Raw genomic sequence first — 20,016 nt, 5'->3', positions numbered from 1 at the left:
TACATTTGTTTCTCTAGTAACAGCTCCTTTACAGGGACTTTGTTTAATTGGATTAAGAAAAGTTTAAAAGAGAAATGTATAGTTTAATCGCTGACATAGTAAGATTAGCTGTTACCATTTATGCAAGGAGTCCCCAGTTTCAGTGATGTGGGAAAGTCTTCAAGATAGGAGTTTATGCTTTGTAACCCCTCAGTAACATGACAAGCTTTGTGGTAGCCCAGCCCCCCCCCAAAAAAAATTACTTTGAGAGAGGAAAAGGACAGTCCGCTGAGGGAACAGCTGCTGCTATAAGACAAGTGAGAGCAACTAACTTTTGTGGATGTTCCATAACATTTAAATGTAACTATAAATGGACAAACCATATTAATAAGTAAAAATAATTGTTGGCAAATCGTTGTGGTATGAAAAGAATAGCAAGTTATGCTGTAGGAAAATGATCCACTTCCACAAGTGGTAACTCTTCAGTCAACTGTTTTGTTATTCTTTACTTATGATACTGATAATTGTTGTAAGTTTGTCATCCCTATGCAATTAATTAACATCACTTTCAACATATGTAGATTTCTTTGGTAAATATAACGTGAAATAGTAAGTGGTTTAAAATGTATTTATTTTTTTGCTGCAGGTTACCACCAAATTCGAGCTGTATACTTGCTTTAGCCCTCTTGTAACAAAGTCGTGTGCCATCAATGCTATTACAAAACTGCTGCGGTGGGTGAAGAAAGAGGAGGACCGTCTCTTTATACGATATCCCCCGAAGTACTCAACCACACCCAATGCAAGCAAAAGCTAAGAATTATTGTACCCAATAATTGTACCTAATAACAATGTCCTCCATGTCAGACCTGATGCTCTGTTTCTTATGAATGATGCTGAGCACTAAAGTTTGCCCAATACTTCAGCAGCACTGCAGAAGTCTTTACTGTTAATAAAGAATATAATGTTTGGCGTATTACAGTCCTAACTTAACATATCTTTGGATGGCAGATGGTAAGTGCTTGGGGGTGTCCCCTTCCTTCCTTCCTTCCTTCCTTCCTTCCTTCCTTTTTCCTCCTCCTTCTTTCCTTGGGCATTTTCCTTTCACTCAGTATTTGAAATAATGATACCATGGAGCCTGAATTATTTGATTCATGATTTTTATTAGAACAGGGGCTGAAATGGTGTGTTCTGTCTCGAGGTTAACATAATTTAATTTGAATCATTTAAATAGCAGCATTGTGTAATTCAAAAATTGCTCAAACTGTATTTTTATTCTCAAACCTTTTTTCATGTTCTATAAAATTGAGTTGTATGGCAGTTGACTAGTTTAAGAACAAAATTGAGTTATTTTTAGAGACACCAAGAGTGGTCACTAGGCTTGTGCAAGATCAAGAATATTATTGTCCCTATATTGCCACAATATTTAGTGATGTTTATTGCAAATTATATTTGGGATATTACCACACCTGCTGACTGACATGTAGGAATAAAAAAAAAAAAAAGATTAAATAGGACTGTCAAATCCAACACTTAACAAATAATGTTAATTGTAATGATCATTAGAAAGTGTTTTAAATACACAACTCCCCCCCCCCCCCCCCCCCCCCAAACTGGTACTTTGCTTCTCAACATTGCGATGCATAAATGGAGATAACATTGGCCATGTGACATTAAGACAACTGATTTTCTAAAAGCATTGCACTGGAATATTTTTTTTTTTAAATTAAAAAAAAAAAAAGTTTACTGTGCATTACTGCAGAATCACTTAAAAATCCCCCATCCACCTGAGTGTTCGCAAGTGCCACAGTTCCAAACTTCACAGCTGGTAATCTTACACCTCCCCTACTATTTTTAAACTGGAAAGTGTGGAAATATTTGTAGGGAACCCACCCACCCACAGCCTAAGGCAGGGGTCGGCAACCCTCGGCACGCGTGCCAGTACTGGCACGCAGAGGAATTTCCAGTGGCACACTGACGATGATACACAAACCTAATTATGGCCACACCAATTCAATTAGTTGGTTCTCGGAATCGGCACTTGAAGAAAATGCAAAATGAAAAAAAAAAATCGAAATCAAACTCCCGCCAACAGAAAAGGTCACGTGACATCGAAAACCAATCAAATCGCCCCTTTCACTTTCGATAAAGACTTGTGGAAGAAACATGCCTGTGGAGGGGAGTCCTGCAAAGCCTGTGTTTGTGATATTCAGCAAACAGAAGCATAAAATCTTTGACAGGTGTGTTGAAATTCTGTTTACTGATTTGCCTGTATTGTTTGGTCTATTTCCACCGCTAATTTTATCATCAGAGCATTTTTTTTTTTTAAATTTAATTTTTATTTCGCCCGCTCGCTTCATATTTTTCCTGAAAAAAATCTGAGAACCAACTAATTAAATTGGTGTGGTCTATTCAACACATTAAAAATGTTCAAATGTCATCTTGAACTGTCATTGGCTGTTGCATGGCGAGCCTGCTCTTTTAGCATGACTACAAGACAATATAGCATCCCCCTCCCCATATTTCTCACAAGATGGGCCCACTTGATGCAGCAGTTGCGCTAAGATGGCAAAGACGACGACAGTTTGGGCTTTCCTCTCCTCGTGGACCAAAGAATATGGGTTCGTTTCTCAGAGGGACCGTGCTGTGTGCATGTTGTGTTTTGAAAGTGTTGTGTGTCGAACATCCAGTGTTAAACGTCATTTCGAGACAGCACGAAAAGGCTTTCGAAGATCAGGCAGATAGGGACGAATCAATCTCATGCGCAGTGTGCAGATATGGGAAGCAAGCCCACACTTTAAAAGTCTTTGCCTCAGCTAAAAACAATGCCACTGAAGCTAGCTATATAATTTCTCACTGCATAGCTAAACATGGAAAGCCATTCACAGACGGTGAATACATTAAGGAGGCCTTTCTCTCCAGCTCGGATAGTCTTTTTGAGGGGCTGCCAAATAAAGAGACAATAAAATCAAGAATAAAAGACATGGCCGTGTCAGCCAGAACTGTTGAGCGACGAATTGGTGAAATGGCAGAAAACGTAAGGGTGCAGCAAACAACTGGCATAAAACTAGCATTGCGCTTGATGAAAGCATAAATGTGAATGATGCGGCACGTTTGGCAGTGATGGCAAGATGGCAAGCTCTGCTGTTTAAAGCCAATGACCGACACAACTAAAGAAGAGGACATAGCCAAGGTGTTGGTGGAGCATTTTGAAGAGCGAGGTATTGACTTGGGCAGGATTTTTGCACTGACAACTGATGGTGCCCCCGCTATGGTTGGGAAACGGAAGGAAGCAGTCAAATTAATTGAAGATAAAGTCAGTCACCCCATCATGAAACTTCACTGTATAATACATCAAGAAAATCTATGTGCCAAAATGTCTAATTCTGATCTCAACAGCGTCATGGATACAGTGGTGAAGATCATAAACTTTATCATCAAACATTCCTCTCTAACACATCGACAGTTTCAGTCTCTGTTAGACGAAATGGACTGCGTGTATAAAGATATCCCTCTCCACTCTGCCGTAAGGTGGCTGAGTGGCGGAAAAGTTTTGGAGCGATTTGTTAGCTGTCTGGATGCCATCAAGGCCTTCCTACTTGAGAGGGCTCAAGACTACCCTGAATTGGAAGACAAGAAGTGGATCATGAAGCTTATGTTCCTCACTGACATTACAGGACATCTCAACGACCTAAATCTCCGACTGCAAGATGCAGGACAAACGGTGTTGATGTACAATGCTTGAGTGGCCTTTGTCAGCAAGCTAGACATATTTCAAAGGGATGTTGATACCACCACTTTTCGTTATTTCAGACACGTAAGGGAGTTTGCCTCCAACCACACAATTGACACCGTTGATATCTGCAAATACATGCGCCAGCTGCAGTCAGAGTTCGCAGAGTGTTTTGGGGACTTTCAGAAGTATAGCTCAATGTTCTCTTTCTTGATCAAGCCTGACAGCTTTGATGGACATGAACTGGATTTGGCTCTGATAGAGTGGTTGGACACACAGGACATGGAAATGCAGCTGATTGAGTTGAAGAGTTCAACGTTGTGGGTGAGCAAGTTTGCAGAGCTACGTATACAATTACAAAGCACAGCGCAGGGTCAAGGAGACATCATTTACGCCTGCTGGGCATCTTTACCCGAAAAGTTCAACTGTTTTTGCAATATCACACTGGCTTTGTCAGTGTTTGGATCAACATATCTGTGTGAACAGATATTTTCGCACATGAAGAATGTATTTTGCCCCTCCCGAAGTCATCTGACAACGGGCCATTCGGAAGCATGCGTCCAACTCAAAGTGACCAATTACCATCCCCACATCTCGGAGCTAAGTAAGGGGAAGCAGGGCCAAGGATCACATTGACTGACTGACTGATGGGCAAAACATTTATTTTGTAACAAGGCTACTTCAAATTTGCAGTTTATTGTTAAGCCACTTTAGGTAGGCTACTTGTCAATGTTCTCTGACACTCATTATTTAATTTTTTTTCTGCAGTTTTATTATTCATCAGTTCCATTTCCAGTAGGTTGCTATGTCTTTTTATTGTGAATAACTTGGGCCTGTTACCTACTGCAAGATTTTGGATGTTATTTTGTGAATTTGTATAAGCTGCTTGCAATGTTGTTATCCAATGGGGGGGGGTTCTTAAACCTTGTGTGTGAGGTTAATGGCATAAAACAAGTGCAATGGTGTTTTACATTTGCTCAATGCATTAAATATCCATATCCGTGTAGAACGTGTGGTGTCTAATTACACATAGTTAACAACACCTATTTGAATGGCACACTAACAAGAAAATTTCTAATTAGCACTACATGGCAAAAAGGTTGCCGACTCCTGGCCTAAGGTTTTTCCCTCCCAACCAGATTTCTAAGTCAAAGAGTCTTGTAGTGTAAAGGGATCAAAATTGCAGTTCTGTAGTTGGTGGTGTAGCTTATGCATATAGGTAAAATGCATTATTTGAAATTATTTCTTCAGCTCAAGCTTTTAGTATTTGTCCAACTGCGATTAAAATGGGCATGATACGATGGAGAGAGTTTACATGCAAACTAATGTGACCATTATGCTTATTTCTGACATCAGTGCAAGAACCTGATATTAGGTTGGTTAGTGAAATACTATAAAAATCAGATTAATACCATTACCAGATTTCAGTAAATTTAGAACTAAATTTTAGCCAAATTGAGATTGATCAGTGTTTGTATAATGCACGTGCGTTAACATCCAGCTTGTTTCTGTCCTTGTATCAAAGTAAAAATAACTTTGAGCACAGAAGAAAACTATTAGTAAAGCAACTTGAGTGAGTTTTTTTTTAATTTTTTAATTTTTTTATAAAGCAGTAAGTTTTCAGCTGTTTCTCCAGTCACCAAGAAACACATGCTAGATTAAATATATATTGTGCATTATAAAAATGGAGCATCTATGAACACTAGGTTAATAAAATAATTTAAAAACTTGTCACACCTGATTGTTAATTGACTCATGCATATCTGATGTTTCCCCCATTCTCAAATTATTTAAATGTGTTCAGGTTATTTTGTACCTGTAAATGCACCCATTGAAGATTGCCTTGCATCAAATGCATTTTAATATTGCGTTGGTAAATTATGTTGTACTGTAAAACAAAGGCATCTTTCATGGGTTTTCAGTGATTTCAGTTTTATTACAATATCTAGTCTTTTGCTGATGTACTGCTGCTAAAAAGTTATTGTATCACTTTCCATTCTCATGCCTGGCACTGTTTTAAAAAAAAAAGTGATCTTTGACCCTTTTGTCTTTTCTTTGAGAAACACATGGTCTGTTCTGGAGCAAATCAGAAGCGAGTGGTGCTCAAGCTGACACTCGTTCGTTCACCAATATCTATTATTTTTTTTTCATTGTTTGGTCACAGGGCTTGCCACAAAAATGCCTTGGTTAAAATTAATTTAATAACTTATTTCCCCATTTTTACATATGAGCAATTTCAAATTTGCAACTTAAGGTATTGGTTCAAAACCCTGTAATGATATTTATGTAACATTTTTTCCCCCTAGATTTCCATGAGATGGCATTCTCTTGAAAAATACTTGGAGCAAAATCTGTGTATTTTTTTTTTTTTTTTTTTAATGCTTCCGCCACCTTCTGCCACCGCAGGAGGCATTATGTTTTCGGGTTGTTCGTCTGTGCGTCCGTGCATCCCGAAACCTTGTGAACATGATATCTCAAAGGCTAATGAAAGGAATTTCACCAAACTTTCACCATTTGTGTGCTTTGGGACAAAGATGAACTGATTAGATTTTGAGATCAAAAGGTCTAAGGTCAAGGTCACTGTGAGGTCAAATGTCTGTCCGAAAACCTTGTGAACACAATATCTCCAAGGCAAATGAAAGGAATTTCACCAAACTTTCACCATTTGTGCATTTGGGGACAAACATTGATTAGATTTTGAGGTTAAAAGGTCACAGGTCAAGATTACTGTGAGGTCAAATGTCCATCCCCAAACCTTGTGAACGCCATATCTCAAAGACTAATGAAAGGAATTTCACCAAACTTTCACCATTTGTGCGCTTTGGAACAAAGATGAACTGATTAGATTTTGAGATCAAAAGGTCTAAGGTCAAGGTCACTGTGAGGTCAAATGTCTGTCCGAAAACCTTGTGAACACAATGTCTCCAAGGCAAATGAAAGGAATTTCACCATTTGTGCATTTGGGGACAAACATTAACTGATTAAATTTTGAGGTTAAAAGGTCACAGGTCAAGATTACTGTGAGGTCAAATGTCCATCCCCAAATCACAACTTAATAAGACGTGTAGTCTACCAGGCGGAGGCATCCCCATCGACGCCATTGGCGTCGAGTTCTATCTAGTTATTTCCCATCTCACAAAACACTTTCAGGCATGTTTGGCACATTGAAGTGACTTTTTACAGGTTTAGAAACACTTTTTTTCTCCTCTCGATTTTACTTTGTATAGATTAAAAATATTTCTGGCCCTGTATGCAGATTCTTTGTGAATATTATAATGCTGTTCAGAACATTGTCATAAATGTGATAGCCTTACTTACTATTAATTTTGTAACCACACAATATAAATGTACAATTTACAGTACTTAATTTACATTTTAAAAACGTGTTTAATCTATACAAAAGCAGAGTTTTTCCCAAAGTCTATCTAGTCCATGCATTGTAAATAAAACTTGAGATTTAAAAAGTTATCTGAAACAAAGGCATGAAAACAAATCCATGAATGGAATTTCAATCCATCAAAGGTTTAAGGTCAATATCATCTTACACATGCAAGTATAGTAGGTGAAACAGGACATTTGAAAGCACATTAAGCCTGTTAAGTGTCTAAAAAGAGATCATTTTGAAATGCCCAAGTATCCTAGAGGCTTGATTTCAACACTTCTTGATATCCTAGAGGCTGTGTTTACATTCAAATATTTTCACCACTCCAAATGACTTCACTAAGATTCCAAATGAATTTTATATGTATTTACACTGATTAGCCGTAACATTAAAACCACTGATTGGTGACATGAATAACACTATTTTATTACAGTGGCACCTGTCAAGTGGTGGGACATATGGCAGCAAGTAAACAGCCAGTTCTCAAAGCTGATGTGTTGGAGCAGGAAAAATGGGCAAGTGTAAAGATCTGAGCAACTTTGACAAGGGCTAGATTGTGATGGCTAGACGACTGGTTCAGAACATCTCCAAAGTTTGTGGAATTGTGGCAGATCCAAATCTCTGTAGACAATTTTAATTTATCTGCACAGAACATATAATTTACTCCAAAATTATACAAATACATAGAATGTGCAGTATGCTAGTTAGCATGTTAAGCTTTTTTTTTTTAAATATCACACTGCGGCGGCACGGTGAAACACGCTAGTTGTTGAAAATGATGGGCATACCATAACACAGACACTGCCTTTTACACCTTCAATCATCTTTCACCAGAATTTTACTAGGTTTAGTGCAGTTTTATTAATGCTCTCACCCCCATCCCTTTTTTAAAACCATGTGTACATTCTGCATCCTCACTGAATTTCTGGCAAATATTAAATGTTTAACTTGACTGAGGTAAAGCCATATCCTGCATCGGCCTCAAAATGTTTGATAGCCATCACACCACCCTTCACATTTCACACTTGGTTCCATATTTTAATCTCTTCAAACTTTATAGGACCTTATTATTCCACCAGGAAACATTACTTACAGTGACTCAAACACCCAGATTCAGATACTGGCCTCAATCAGTTTACTCTATTTGCATGGAAGTGTACACATGAATGTTTTTTTTTATTCCAACTGAGCAAATCAGATTATTAATGGATTATTAGGCTGCATATAGACCTAAACTTAACCAGTGACCGTTGTTGCACATCTCATTTTAGTGAAGGGTCAGTAAATTTATTAAATTCAATTGGGCCCCGGACCACTGCAAGATGAAAAGACACCGGACATCTATTCACAGCATACAAGTCATCATGTGGACACAAAATATCTCTGAACAATTCTAAAGCTTCACTTTTAACAACTACATGACAGTCTTTTTGAGTTTTATCTCACAGTGAAGTGTTTAAATGAAAGAGAGAGGGCTGAAGTTCATGTTTTCATGCACATGACTGAGGTGCCTCATTGCTCGCTCATATGCCTTGTGTACAGACTTCCGTACATTTGGTTTCTTGCCTTCCATCAGGTGAAGTTTATCCACGGTGTCATCGATTCCCATTGGATGGAGTTTACCCACTGGTAGCCATTGCCTATTAGGTAATAGAGGAAGAACCACTTAGGCTCAAAACAAAATACCTGTTCTGAGGACCTGAAGTCACTTCCATACAACCTAAATAAAATCAAACTTCCAAAGGTTAGCAGTTTAAGAAGTTCAATAAAAATAATTTGAACCAATATGAATGAGACTTAACAGCAATCATACGCAGTCTGTTTCCACTAACATTCGTATCTGTTGGTGTTTATTCAGTCATTTTTATCATGAAAACACTTATCGTTTGATGTGGGGCTTCACTTATAAAGACATGCATAAAAGAATCCTGCATGGGTGTGGTCAAGCACCAGTTTATAAATGGAGAGCAAAGTCAGGAGAATGCATGGTAAGGAATGAGCACACACCTGTGGATGAGTAACACAAAATAAAAACAATGCGTAAAATAAATTATCTATGAACATTTCTAAAGCTTCACTTTCAACCACTACCCAACAGCCTTTTGAGCTGTATCTCACACTGAAGTGCTTTAAATGAAGGGGGCTGAAGTTCATGTTTTCATGCACATGGCTGAGGTGCCTCATTTCTCACATCAGGAACCTGTTTGTTAATCACAAAATGAGTTAAGTTGGTAAACAACACCAAAGCAAAAAGAAAAAATATATATATGTAGGCACAACTCTGGATAAGTGACGCGGTGGTATAGTGATGGTATACACTGTGGCCTCACAGCAAGAAGGTTCTGGGTTCAAGCCCAGTGGCCGACAGGGGCCTTTCTGTACGGAGTTTGCATGTTCCGACATCACTTCCGGGGCGCTCCATAGCGTGCGACCCAGCAGCCTAGCGTCTCTATTTTTGTAACTTTCTACCTTTTAAAAAGGACTATTTTAAACCTTACCTCGCGTGTGAATGTGTACTGTCAGTGATTTTTAGCCATGCAAATTATGGGAGCTCTCTTGGAACTTTTAGTGATCTTTCTCTCGGTAACGTTGTTACTGGGCTCTCCTACCTGTTGGGAAGCAGGTGGACGCGGAGTCACCGGGAGAGCTATATACAGCAGAAAGTTTCTCCCCTCGCTACGGACTTCAACAGCCGGGGTTATCCCTGCTACCATCCCGAGGGCGCTGTACAAACCGGCCTTGAAGCCTCGGAAAAGGGGAAGGAGAGGTGGCCTACGCCGGAGACTTAAAAACATTCGGTAGGATAATCGCCGCAAGTTACCACCGCTCCCCACTATACTGCTATCAAATGTGCAATCCATCCGTAACAAGATTGACGAACTGGAACTATGGACTAAGACCAGAAGGGAGATCAGGGAGTCGTGTCTACTTGCTTTCATGGAATCATGGCTCACCGACCTAGATCGAGACGAGGATTTGTCAATAACTGGGTTCGGAAGCCCAATTCGGCAGCCCAATTCGGCTTGACAGGTCACGGGAGGCGACGGGGAAGAACAGAGGAGGAGGGGTGTGTTTCTATATCAATGGGCGGTATTGCAACATCGTAACGGTCAGAGAAAAAATCTGTACCGCCGACATAAAACTACTTTCCATCTCACTCCGTCCCATCTACCTTCCGCGTGAGTTCCAACAACTTTTTTATACACTGTTATATATTCACCCACGAGCAAATGCGGCAGCTGCTGCTCAGCTGATTGCAGACACTACACACAAACTGGACGAAATTTGCCCCGATGCACCTAAATTCATCTTGGGAGATTTTAATCACTGTGATGTGAGGAGGACTATGAGAACTTATGAACAATATGTAACTTGTACTACAACACAGAAAAAGACCTCTATTGATCTTTGCTATGGGTCAGTAGGTGGAGTTTACAGATCCATATCCTTCCTTGGGAGCTTCCTACCACAACTTATGCCAGTGTATAAACCCTCTTTCAGACGCTTAGAACATGAGGAGAGAATTGTGAAACTGTGGTCAGAGGATAGTATCTCTTCTCTGCAAGCATGTTTCGAGTGTACTGACTGGGAGTGCTTTCAGGAGGGGTCTGAGAACATTGATGACACTGTTAGAACACTAGCAGACACTGTATCATCATACATCACATTCTGTGTGGACATGGTCATCCCAACGAAGAAGATTGTCACTTTTCCGAACAATAAACCATGGGTGACGAAGGAACTTAAGTCTGTGATTAACAAGAAAAAGAGGACTTTTTACACTGGGAGATTAAAGCTGTGTCCAAAGAAGTAAAAAATGAGATTAGGAAGGCTAAAATGAAATATAGAAGGAAAGTGGAAGAACAATACAGTGGAGGGGATCTTAGAGCAGCCTGGCGAGGAATAAAGTCAATGGCATCTTTAAATCAACATACTGAACGTAGAATGCCTATTACTGTTAATGGTGTTGAGTCATGTGATCTTCCAAATGCTTTCAATTTATTTTATTCACGTTTTGAATCCTTTGACTTTCTTGACAATATTTCTATGTGGAGAAACACTCTGGTTCCTAATAATGACCTAATCAGTGGCGTGCACAGACATTTTGGGGGGCAAGTGCTCTGGGGGGAATAAAGGGCACTTTTTTGCGCATGTGGAACACCTTATTATAAAAGTCTGAGATTTAACCCTCCTCTTGTGTTCGGGTCGCCACTGACCCGTTTTAGTTTTTAAAGGTGTAAAACAACCACTTAATGTTAATTTATTACATCAAGGCTTTTTGACTTTGCCAGGAATCTCTAGTTGAACAAAATAGAAAAAGAAATTTTTGTTTTCCTAAATCTGAAAATGGTCTAGCAAAAAATATAATACTTATGTGCAGTTGTTTCTGTATGCGACGGGCTACTTCATGACAAAATAATTACAGCTTGGGCTTAGAGGGCAAACAATACATTTTCACTTGATTCATGTGTTACCTGGCTGGTGGGGCAGGGGAAGAGCTGACTGACTGCCCGATGTGTTGTCTGCGCTACGACAAGGCCGTGGCTTCCAGGACGCTATGCTGCTGCAACCTCACATTGAATGCACTGCACGCTTGTTCACATGACAGAGCAAGAGAGACAGAGGTCCGGTGTGTGTGCGGAGGGGGCACACATCGGGACATTATTTTCGCACACGCTTTTAATGCCGTGGCTTTTCTAAAAGATCATGTCGACATTGGCCTCAGTAAACTGTAAAAAAAAAATTTCAAAAGGGCACTTTTTTTGGACAGAGGGCAGAGGGGCAGGTGCTTGAGCACCACCTCGTGTCTATCTGTGCACGCCACTGGACCTAATGATATCTCAGGAGCAAGTAACATCTCTGTTTAATAAGGTCAATATTAGGAAAGCCGCTGGCCCTGATGCTGTTTGTGGCCGCACACTACGCTATTGTGCAGACCAGCTAAGTGGAGTATTTACCTCCCTCTTCAATATGTGTGCAAAACAAGGCCAGGTTCCCCAAATATGGAAGAGCTCCACCATAATACCATTAGCTAAATTAAATAAACCCAAGGAGCTAAAAGATTTTAGACCGGTAGCTCTTACATCTTTAGTGATGAAGAATTTTGAAAAAATCCTTAAGGCTGAAATTATGTCTTTGGTCACTGGTAAGCTGGATCCATTACAGTTTGCTTATCAAACTGGTAGAAGTGTAGATGACGTGAAACTTTTTATTTTAGATACAATACATAAACACCTGGAGAACACTCAACTTTTTAGATCTAAATGTTGATTAAACAAAAGAGCTCATAATAGATTTTAGGAGGGCTAAGGCAGAGCCAAAGGCAAGTGTCATACATGGGGAGGATGTGAAATCGTCGACACATACAAATACCTAGGTACAATATTTGACAGTGAGCTGAAATTTCACATAAACACAGAGACAATTGTTAAAAAGGGACAACAGAGAATTCATCTACTGAGAATGCTAAACTCTTTCAGTGTTTCTAAAACTATTTTGCATAACTTTTATCAGTCTTTTATTGAAAGTCTTTTAACTTTTTCTTTTTTATGTTGGTTCAACAGTATATCAGTCAAAGACAAGAACAGTCTCAGTAGCATTGTTAAATTAGCTCAAAGATTACTGAAATCCAACTAAACAGTCTGAGTGGTCTGTTTAACAAACAGGCGGTCCATAAAGCCAGAAGTCAGCCTGATCATGTCTTAGGTCGAGAGTTTTCCTTAATGCCCTCAGGGAGGTGCTATTATTCTGTCATGACAAAAACAGAGGTACTCTAAAGGCCTCTGCATGCTCTTGCGACAAGGCTTTCGCAGATAGCTTTTCGCAGACAGTTGTAATTTATCGTTGAGCGGGGAGTAATAGGCGTGCGCGATGTTATTCACCGCCACAACGCAAGGGGGCGCGAAGTCGCGAAATCGCTAGGAGTAGTTGGTGGGTGTGGTTAGTGGAGTGTTTATCCTCCGGTTACTTATAATGACTAGAACTGGAGTCGTATAGATGTACGTACTTCCTCACTTCCTCAATCAACCGCTCTTCGTGCTGCTCCATCTTCGCTCGTGTTTTTAAAAATGGCGGTCGTGAAAACAAAACAAACCGGGAAAGTAGGGAAGCGGAAGTGCGTGTACAGCGGATGTAGAGTGGACCAATCAGAGCCCTCTTGTCTGCGAGGCTTCTGCGGTGGTCACAATTTTTGGGAGGTGCGCGCAGAGCGTCTGCGAAGGTGGGGGTGCTACGCAGACGCTATCTGCGAGGACTGGGTTGTCAGCATAAATTGGCCCTAACTCCTTTATCCCTGCAACCATTAGGTTAGGACTGGTTCTACTAAGGGTTGTTTAGCACTGACAGGACAGGATGTGATGTTTGGCTGAATGTGTGCGTATTGGATGTATGTCTTACTTTCTTCCTATTTATTGTATTCTTATTTCTTTACTTTTTATTTATGCTATTTATTGTTTTATTGATTGATGGAGACTAGAACTGACAAACTAAATTGCCCATTGATGGGACAAATAAAGTTTTCTGAATCTGAATGTTCTCCCTCTGGGCGCGCCAGTTTCCCCCACAGTCCAAAGACATGCAGGTTGGGCTAATCAGTGGCTCTAAATTGACCGTAGGTGTGAATACAAGCATGAATGCTTGTTTGTCTCTATGTTTCATCCTTGCAATGATCTGGTGACTTGTCCAGGGTGTACCCTGCCTCTCGCCCACAGGCAGCTGGGATGGGCTCCAGCTTGCCCGTGACCCTGCACAGGATAAGCGGCTACGGATAATGAATGGATGGATGGATGTTTCGCGTTTAACTGAGGGGAAGAGAGATGATAAAGGAGATGAGAGTGCAGATGTGTGCTGAGTAGCATGAAAGCTGAGCAGAATTAAATTCTCTCTCTCTGTGTGAGAGAGAGATGTAAAATTGAAACCTACAGTAATGCTGAAAAGCTCCTGGAAAAAAGAGAAACAAATAAAGAGCACAGTTGAGCTGTCACAAGCCTGTCTCCCATGTTCTTATTCTCCTCTGAACTAATGAGTGTTACATTTTAGTGTCCTAAAAGTTCCTGCTAATGACCTCTTAAATGTCTATTTGCATGAGAAAAAATTTTCCTAATTCCTTATCAGTAGCCTGTTTAAGGGGAAGATGATGGCCTAATAGTTAGAGAAACAGCTACCCCAAACTGCTCCCTAGGCTACTCTGGGTATGTTGTACATTGCTCTGGATAACAGTGTCTGCTAAAAGCTATTAAGTCAAAAAGTGAGTTAAGTCAGTAAACAACACCAGATCAAAAAGAATATATATACACAGTGGGGCAAGAAAGTATTTAGTCAGCCACCAATTGTGCAAGTTCTCCCACTTAAAAAAGATGAGAGAGGCCTGTAATTTTCATCATAGGTACACTTCAACTATGAGAGACAGAATGGGGGGAAAGAATCCAGGAAATCACATTGTCTGATTTTTAATGAATTAATTGGTAAATTCATCGGTAAAATAAGTATTTGGTCACCTACAAACAAGCAAGATTTCTGGCTCTCATAGACCTGTAACAACTTCTTTAAGAGGCTCCTCTGTCCTCCACTCGTTACCTGTATTAATGGCACCTGTTTGAACTCGTTATCAGTATAAAAGACACCTGTCCACAACCTCAAACAGTCACACTCCAAACTCCACTATGGCCAAGACCAAAGAGCTGTCAAAGGACACCAGAAACAAAATTGTAGACCTGCACTAGGCTGGGAAGACTGAATCTGCAATAGGTAAGCAGCTTGGTGTGAAGAAATCAACTGTGGGAGCAATTATTAGAAAATGGAAGACATACAAGACCACTGATAATCTCCCTCGATCTGGGGCTCCACGCAAGATCTCACCCCGTGGGGTCAAAATGATCACAAGAACGGTGAGCAAAAATCCCAGAACCACACAGGGGGACCTAGTGAATGACCTGCAGAGAGCTGGGACCAAAGTAACAAAGGCTACCATCAGTAACACACTATGCTGCCAGGGACTCAATTCCTGCAGTGCTAGACGTGTCCCCCTGCTTAAGCCAGTACATGTCCAGGCCCATCTGAAGTTTGCTAGAGAGCATTTGGATGATCCAGAAGAGGATTGGGAGAATGTCATATGGTCAGATGAAACCAAAATAGAACTTTTTGGTAAAAACTCAACTTGTCGTGTTTGGAGGAGAAAGAATGCTGAGTTGCATCCAAAGAACACCATACCTACTGTGAAGCATGGGGGTGGAAACATCACGCTTTGGGGCTGTTTTTCTGCAAAGGGACCAGGATGACTGATCCATGTAAAGGAAAGAATGAATGGGGCCATGTATCATGAGATTTTGAGTGAAAACCTCCTTCCATCAGCAAGGGCATTGAAGATGAAACATGGCTGGGTCTTTCAGCATGACAATGATCCCAAACACACCGCCCGGGCAACAAAGGAGTGGCTTCGTAAGAAGCATTTCAAGGTCCTGGAGTGGCCTAGCCAGTCTCCAGATCTCAACCCCATAGAAAATCTTTGGAGGGAGTTGAAAGTCCATGTTGCCCAGCGACAGCCCCAAAACATCACTGCTCTAGAGGAGATCTGCATGGATGAATGGGCCAAAATACCAGCAACAGTGTGTGAAAACCTTGTGAAGACTTACAGAAAGCCTCTGTCATTGCCAACAAAGGGTATATAACAAAGTATTGAAATGAACTTTTGTTACTGACCAAATACTTATTTTCCACCATAATTTGCAAATAAATTCTTTAAAAATCAGACAATGTGATTTTCTGGATTTTTTTTTCTCATTTTGTCTCTGATAGTTGAGGTATACCTATGATGAAAATTACAGGCCTCTCTCATCTTTTTAAGTGGGAGAACTTGCACAATTGGTGACTGACTAAATACTTTTTTGCCCCACTGTATATTAGATCCAGCCACTGGGGGTGCATAAGCGTACTCTTGGTGCCGGTCCCAAGCCCGGATAAATGGAGAGGGTTGCATCAGGAAGGGCATCCAGCATGAAACTGTGCCAAATTTAACATACGGATTAAAAAGACAAATTCCATACCGGATCGGTTGGGGCCCGGGTTAACAATGGCTGCCTCCAGTACCATTGGTCAACAGGGTGCCAGCGGAAAATATGCTACTGTTGTGCCAAAATGGAGAAGGAGAAAGACAGGGGCAGTGTTTTCCCCAGAAAAAAATTAAAGCCCTAAATTCTGGCATGATAAAACACAGACAATTGAAGTGAAAATAGATGCTCTCACGTGCATTTTCAGGGTCTCTGAGAGGTTTTAGATACATGATTATAGGATAGATTTTAACAGTGCTTCAATGATTATACACATTCGAAATTTCACCTTAAAGTTCAACATGCAAGTTAAACTGTTTTGTTATAGATTACTTAGGTATACGATAGATTTGAAAATCTACAGGGATACCTTGCATTTAATTATCTATGATCAAGTAGTGTTGTAACAAAAATGTGCATGAAAATATGAACAGTGGTTTGCTCCATCTTATGCAATCCAATGAAGAGAATCGATCATCATGACCTCCTGTTGATCACAAAGGGATCTGAACCTAAGAACTGCCACCTTAAAATAAGTTGCTGTATTACTATAACTTGTATGTTATAGTAAGTTATAGTTATAGTATATATTTATACTATATAATATACTTATTATAATATATAATATACTTTATATACTTTATAATATATAATATACTTATTATAGTTATAATAAGTTGCTGTATTACTATAACTATAATGATTTAGAATGTTTCTGATGCAATTATCATAATATATGTATAACTAAAATGCACTGAAAAGAAAAGTAAGGCAACTGCATATTATAAAGTTTAAATTTTGGCACTTTATTAAATGGACTAGATTAAGATTAAAACATATTTAAAGGAAAAGAAAACTTAATTCATACATTTAAGTTTGCAGAAAGATTATGTATTTATAAAAACATTTGTTAATAAGTGTCAAATGTGGCGGCACGGTGGTGTAGTGGTTAGCGCTGTCGCCTCACAGCAAGAAGGTCCGGGTTCGAGCCCCGTGGCCGGCGAGGGCCTTTCTGTGCGGAGTTTGCATGTTCTCCCCGTGTCCGCATGGGTTTCCTCCGGGTGCTCCGGTTTCCCCCACAGTCCAAAGACATGCAGGTTAGGTTAACTGGTGACTCTAAATTGACGATAGGTGTGAATGTGAGTGTGAATGGTTGTCTGTGTCTATGTGTCAGCCCTGTGATGACCTGGCGACTTGTCCAGGGTGTACCCCGCCTTTCGCCTGTAGTCAGCTGGGATAGGCTCCAGCTTGCCTGCGACCCTGTAGAACAGGATAAAGCAGCTAGAGATAATGAGATGAGTGTCAAATGTAGCATAATTTTGAATAATAATGATAAGCATATTTGTCACTGTGAGCCTTTAACAAAAGAATAATCCGGAGCCTTCTTTTGTTAAATGGATCCCAGTGACATCACACTGCCAAAAATGCTTATTATTTGAAATTATGCTATATTTGACACATTTGGACAAGTTCACTTCGTGAGAGTCATAATCTTTCTGCAAACCCAAAGTAATGAATTAATTTTCTACTCCTTTAAAGCAGATTAATTCTCCTTGGCTTTTGCTTGTCCCAATGTTGGGCAACCCTCTCATAGTCCATCTCGCTGTCATCCATGCTGATGTGGATCAGATTGTCCAGCAAGTCTTCTCCTAGCTTATTAAAGTCAGTCGGCTTTGTCCGTCTGGTGGGGGACAACATCGGCAGCCAATGAGATCGCTTATAATGAATCGGAAACTTCCGGGATGTCTGACGTTTTCTTTCGATATTTTTATTGGACGGTTTGAACATGTGATCTTGACATAACCAACAGATTACAGTTTGTTTACATCATACCACGCGGACATATTACTTTGACAGAATCAACACAAACATTGGAAAAAAAGAGCGCTTGTTTAACACAAATATCAATCAGTATGTAAATGGATCTGTTATTTGCTCTCCTATGTATCTAGTTACTTGTGGGTAGGAAATTTTAACGTATTGGTATAAATCTAAGCGTTAAAATCTAAGAGGATTTTAACTAAAGCGACTAAGCGTATCGGCAGGCAGAGCAAGCGTATCGGGCCCGATACGCAAAAACGCTTTGGGGAAAACCATGGAGAGGGGGGAGGCGTATTAGGGGAGAGCGTGAAAGATGGAAGGGAAGGAGCTTAGAATTGAGGGTAGGAGCACTGAATGTAGGAACATTGACTGGCAGAGCGAGAGAGATAGAAGGAAATTGGACATTTTGGAAAGAAGGAAGTTGGACATTTTATGTGTGCAGGAGACAACGTGGAAGGGAAGCAAGGCCAAGAACATTGGAGGTGGATCCAAGTTGTTTTATTATGGAGTCGATGGAAAGAGAAATGGTGTTGGTATTGTTTTGAGGAGAGAGTTGGTCAACAGTGTGATTGATGTGAAGAGGGTGTCAGATAGAATGATAGGCATGAAGTTGGAGATTCAAGGAGTGGTAATCAATGTTGTGTGTGCGTATGCCCCACAGGTTGGATGTGAGAATGAAGAAAAAGTGTCTTTCTGGGAAAAGATGGATGAAGTGGTAGAAAGTATACTGAGGGAGGAGTGCATACTGATAGGAGCAGATTTCAGTGGACATGTTGGTGAGGGAAACAGAGGAAATGAGGACGTGATGGGCAGATATGGTGTAAGAGAGAGAAATGTAGAAGGGCAAATGGTGGTTGATTTTTTCAAAGAGGATGAACTTGGCAATAGTCAATACATACTTTGAGAAGAAAGAGCAGCACAGGGTGACGTTTAAGAGTGGAGGAAGATCTACACAGGTGGACTACATACTCTGCAGAAGGGGTAACCTGAAGGAGATTGGAGACTGTAAAGTGATGGCAGGGGAGAGTGTAGCTAAACAACATAGAGTGGTCATATGCACCAGGGGCGATTTCTCAGAGACAACAAGGGAAGCCGAGCTTCCCCTAAAATTCTCTCCCCAAACTGCGGCATCTACGACATTGAATTCTCATTAAAACAATAACTTGCATAACATAATATATGCCCAAGATTGTATTTACGTTCATAACTATCCTGTAACTTATTTGAGTGATGTCTGACGAACTTGCAGTTCGCTACGAGAATCACCTTTGCTGCCAGGCTGTAACCAGCGTTGCCAGATACTGCTGACGTTTTCCAGCCAAAATATGTTCAAAACCTGCTAAAATGCACTTAAAACCGCCCAATCTGGCAACACTGGCTGTAACCTTTCTTATTTCAATGGGCTGTATGGCTGGCAGCCGGGTATCCGTTGCAGTCTATGAGAGGGCTCTGAACAGCCAATTTCAGCTAGTTGTTATTGGTTAAAATCGACAAAATCGTCACTTCCAGGGAAGCCGGGCTTCTCTGGGACTAAACGAGACAGTGGGAGGGACAAGAAGCCGGGCTGATGAAGGATTATTGGAGGTAGTGTTTGAAAGACATGAGGAGGGCGGGCTCTGTACTTTGGCGTCGGCGAGGAACACGGAAGTATGATCAGTCAGTCCCCAGCGGATGTCGAGAAAGTGTAGTCGTGTGCCAAAGTGCTGTCCGACTTTCTTTTCATATAAACGTTTCTTCTCATTGATGTCTCTGTACATTACTCTGTAAATAAATGTAAATATTACTCGTTGTGCTCCGTTAACTTTCATCCATTCTATCAGTTTGATCATTCGCGAATTCACTCGTTTATTAGGGCCCGAGCCCAAATGGGCGAAGGCCCTATTGATCTTGTAAGAGTTCACTATTATTAGGGCCCGAGCCCGAATGGGCGAAGGCCCTATTGATCTTGTAAGAGTTCACTATTATTAGGGCCCGAGCCCGAATGGGCGAAGGCCCTATTGATCTTGTAAGAGTTCACTATTATTAGGGCCCGAGCCCGAATGGGCGAAGGCCCTATTGAT

At 40.5% G+C, this 20,016-nt stretch overlaps 1 protein-coding gene across 3 annotated transcripts in view; it reads left to right on the top strand.

Moving 5' to 3' along the window:
• LOC132874420 (vacuolar fusion protein MON1 homolog B-like) overlaps window positions 1-4,718 on the top strand; it is a 33,132-nt gene extending 28,414 nt beyond the window's left edge. For 2 of the 3 annotated variants that reach the window (XM_060910591.1, XM_060910590.1), the window contains exon 5: window positions 626-4,718. In XM_060910591.1, coding sequence (XP_060766574.1) covers window positions 626-793 — 168 coding nt within the window. In that variant the 3' untranslated portion in view covers window positions 794-4,718. The remainder of the gene's footprint in view (window positions 1-625) is intronic. The other variant, XM_060910592.1, reaches the window with a different exon arrangement.
• The last annotated feature ends 15,298 nt before the right edge of the window (window positions 4,719-20,016 follow it).

The sequence above is a fragment of the Neoarius graeffei genome, chromosome 26 (genome assembly GCF_027579695.1).
Source record: "Neoarius graeffei isolate fNeoGra1 chromosome 26, fNeoGra1.pri, whole genome shotgun sequence".
Lineage (NCBI taxonomy): Eukaryota > Metazoa > Chordata > Actinopteri > Siluriformes > Ariidae > Neoarius > Neoarius graeffei.
The sequence above is the reverse complement of the archived record's forward strand: the minus strand, read 5'-3'. Positions and strand labels throughout refer to the sequence as shown.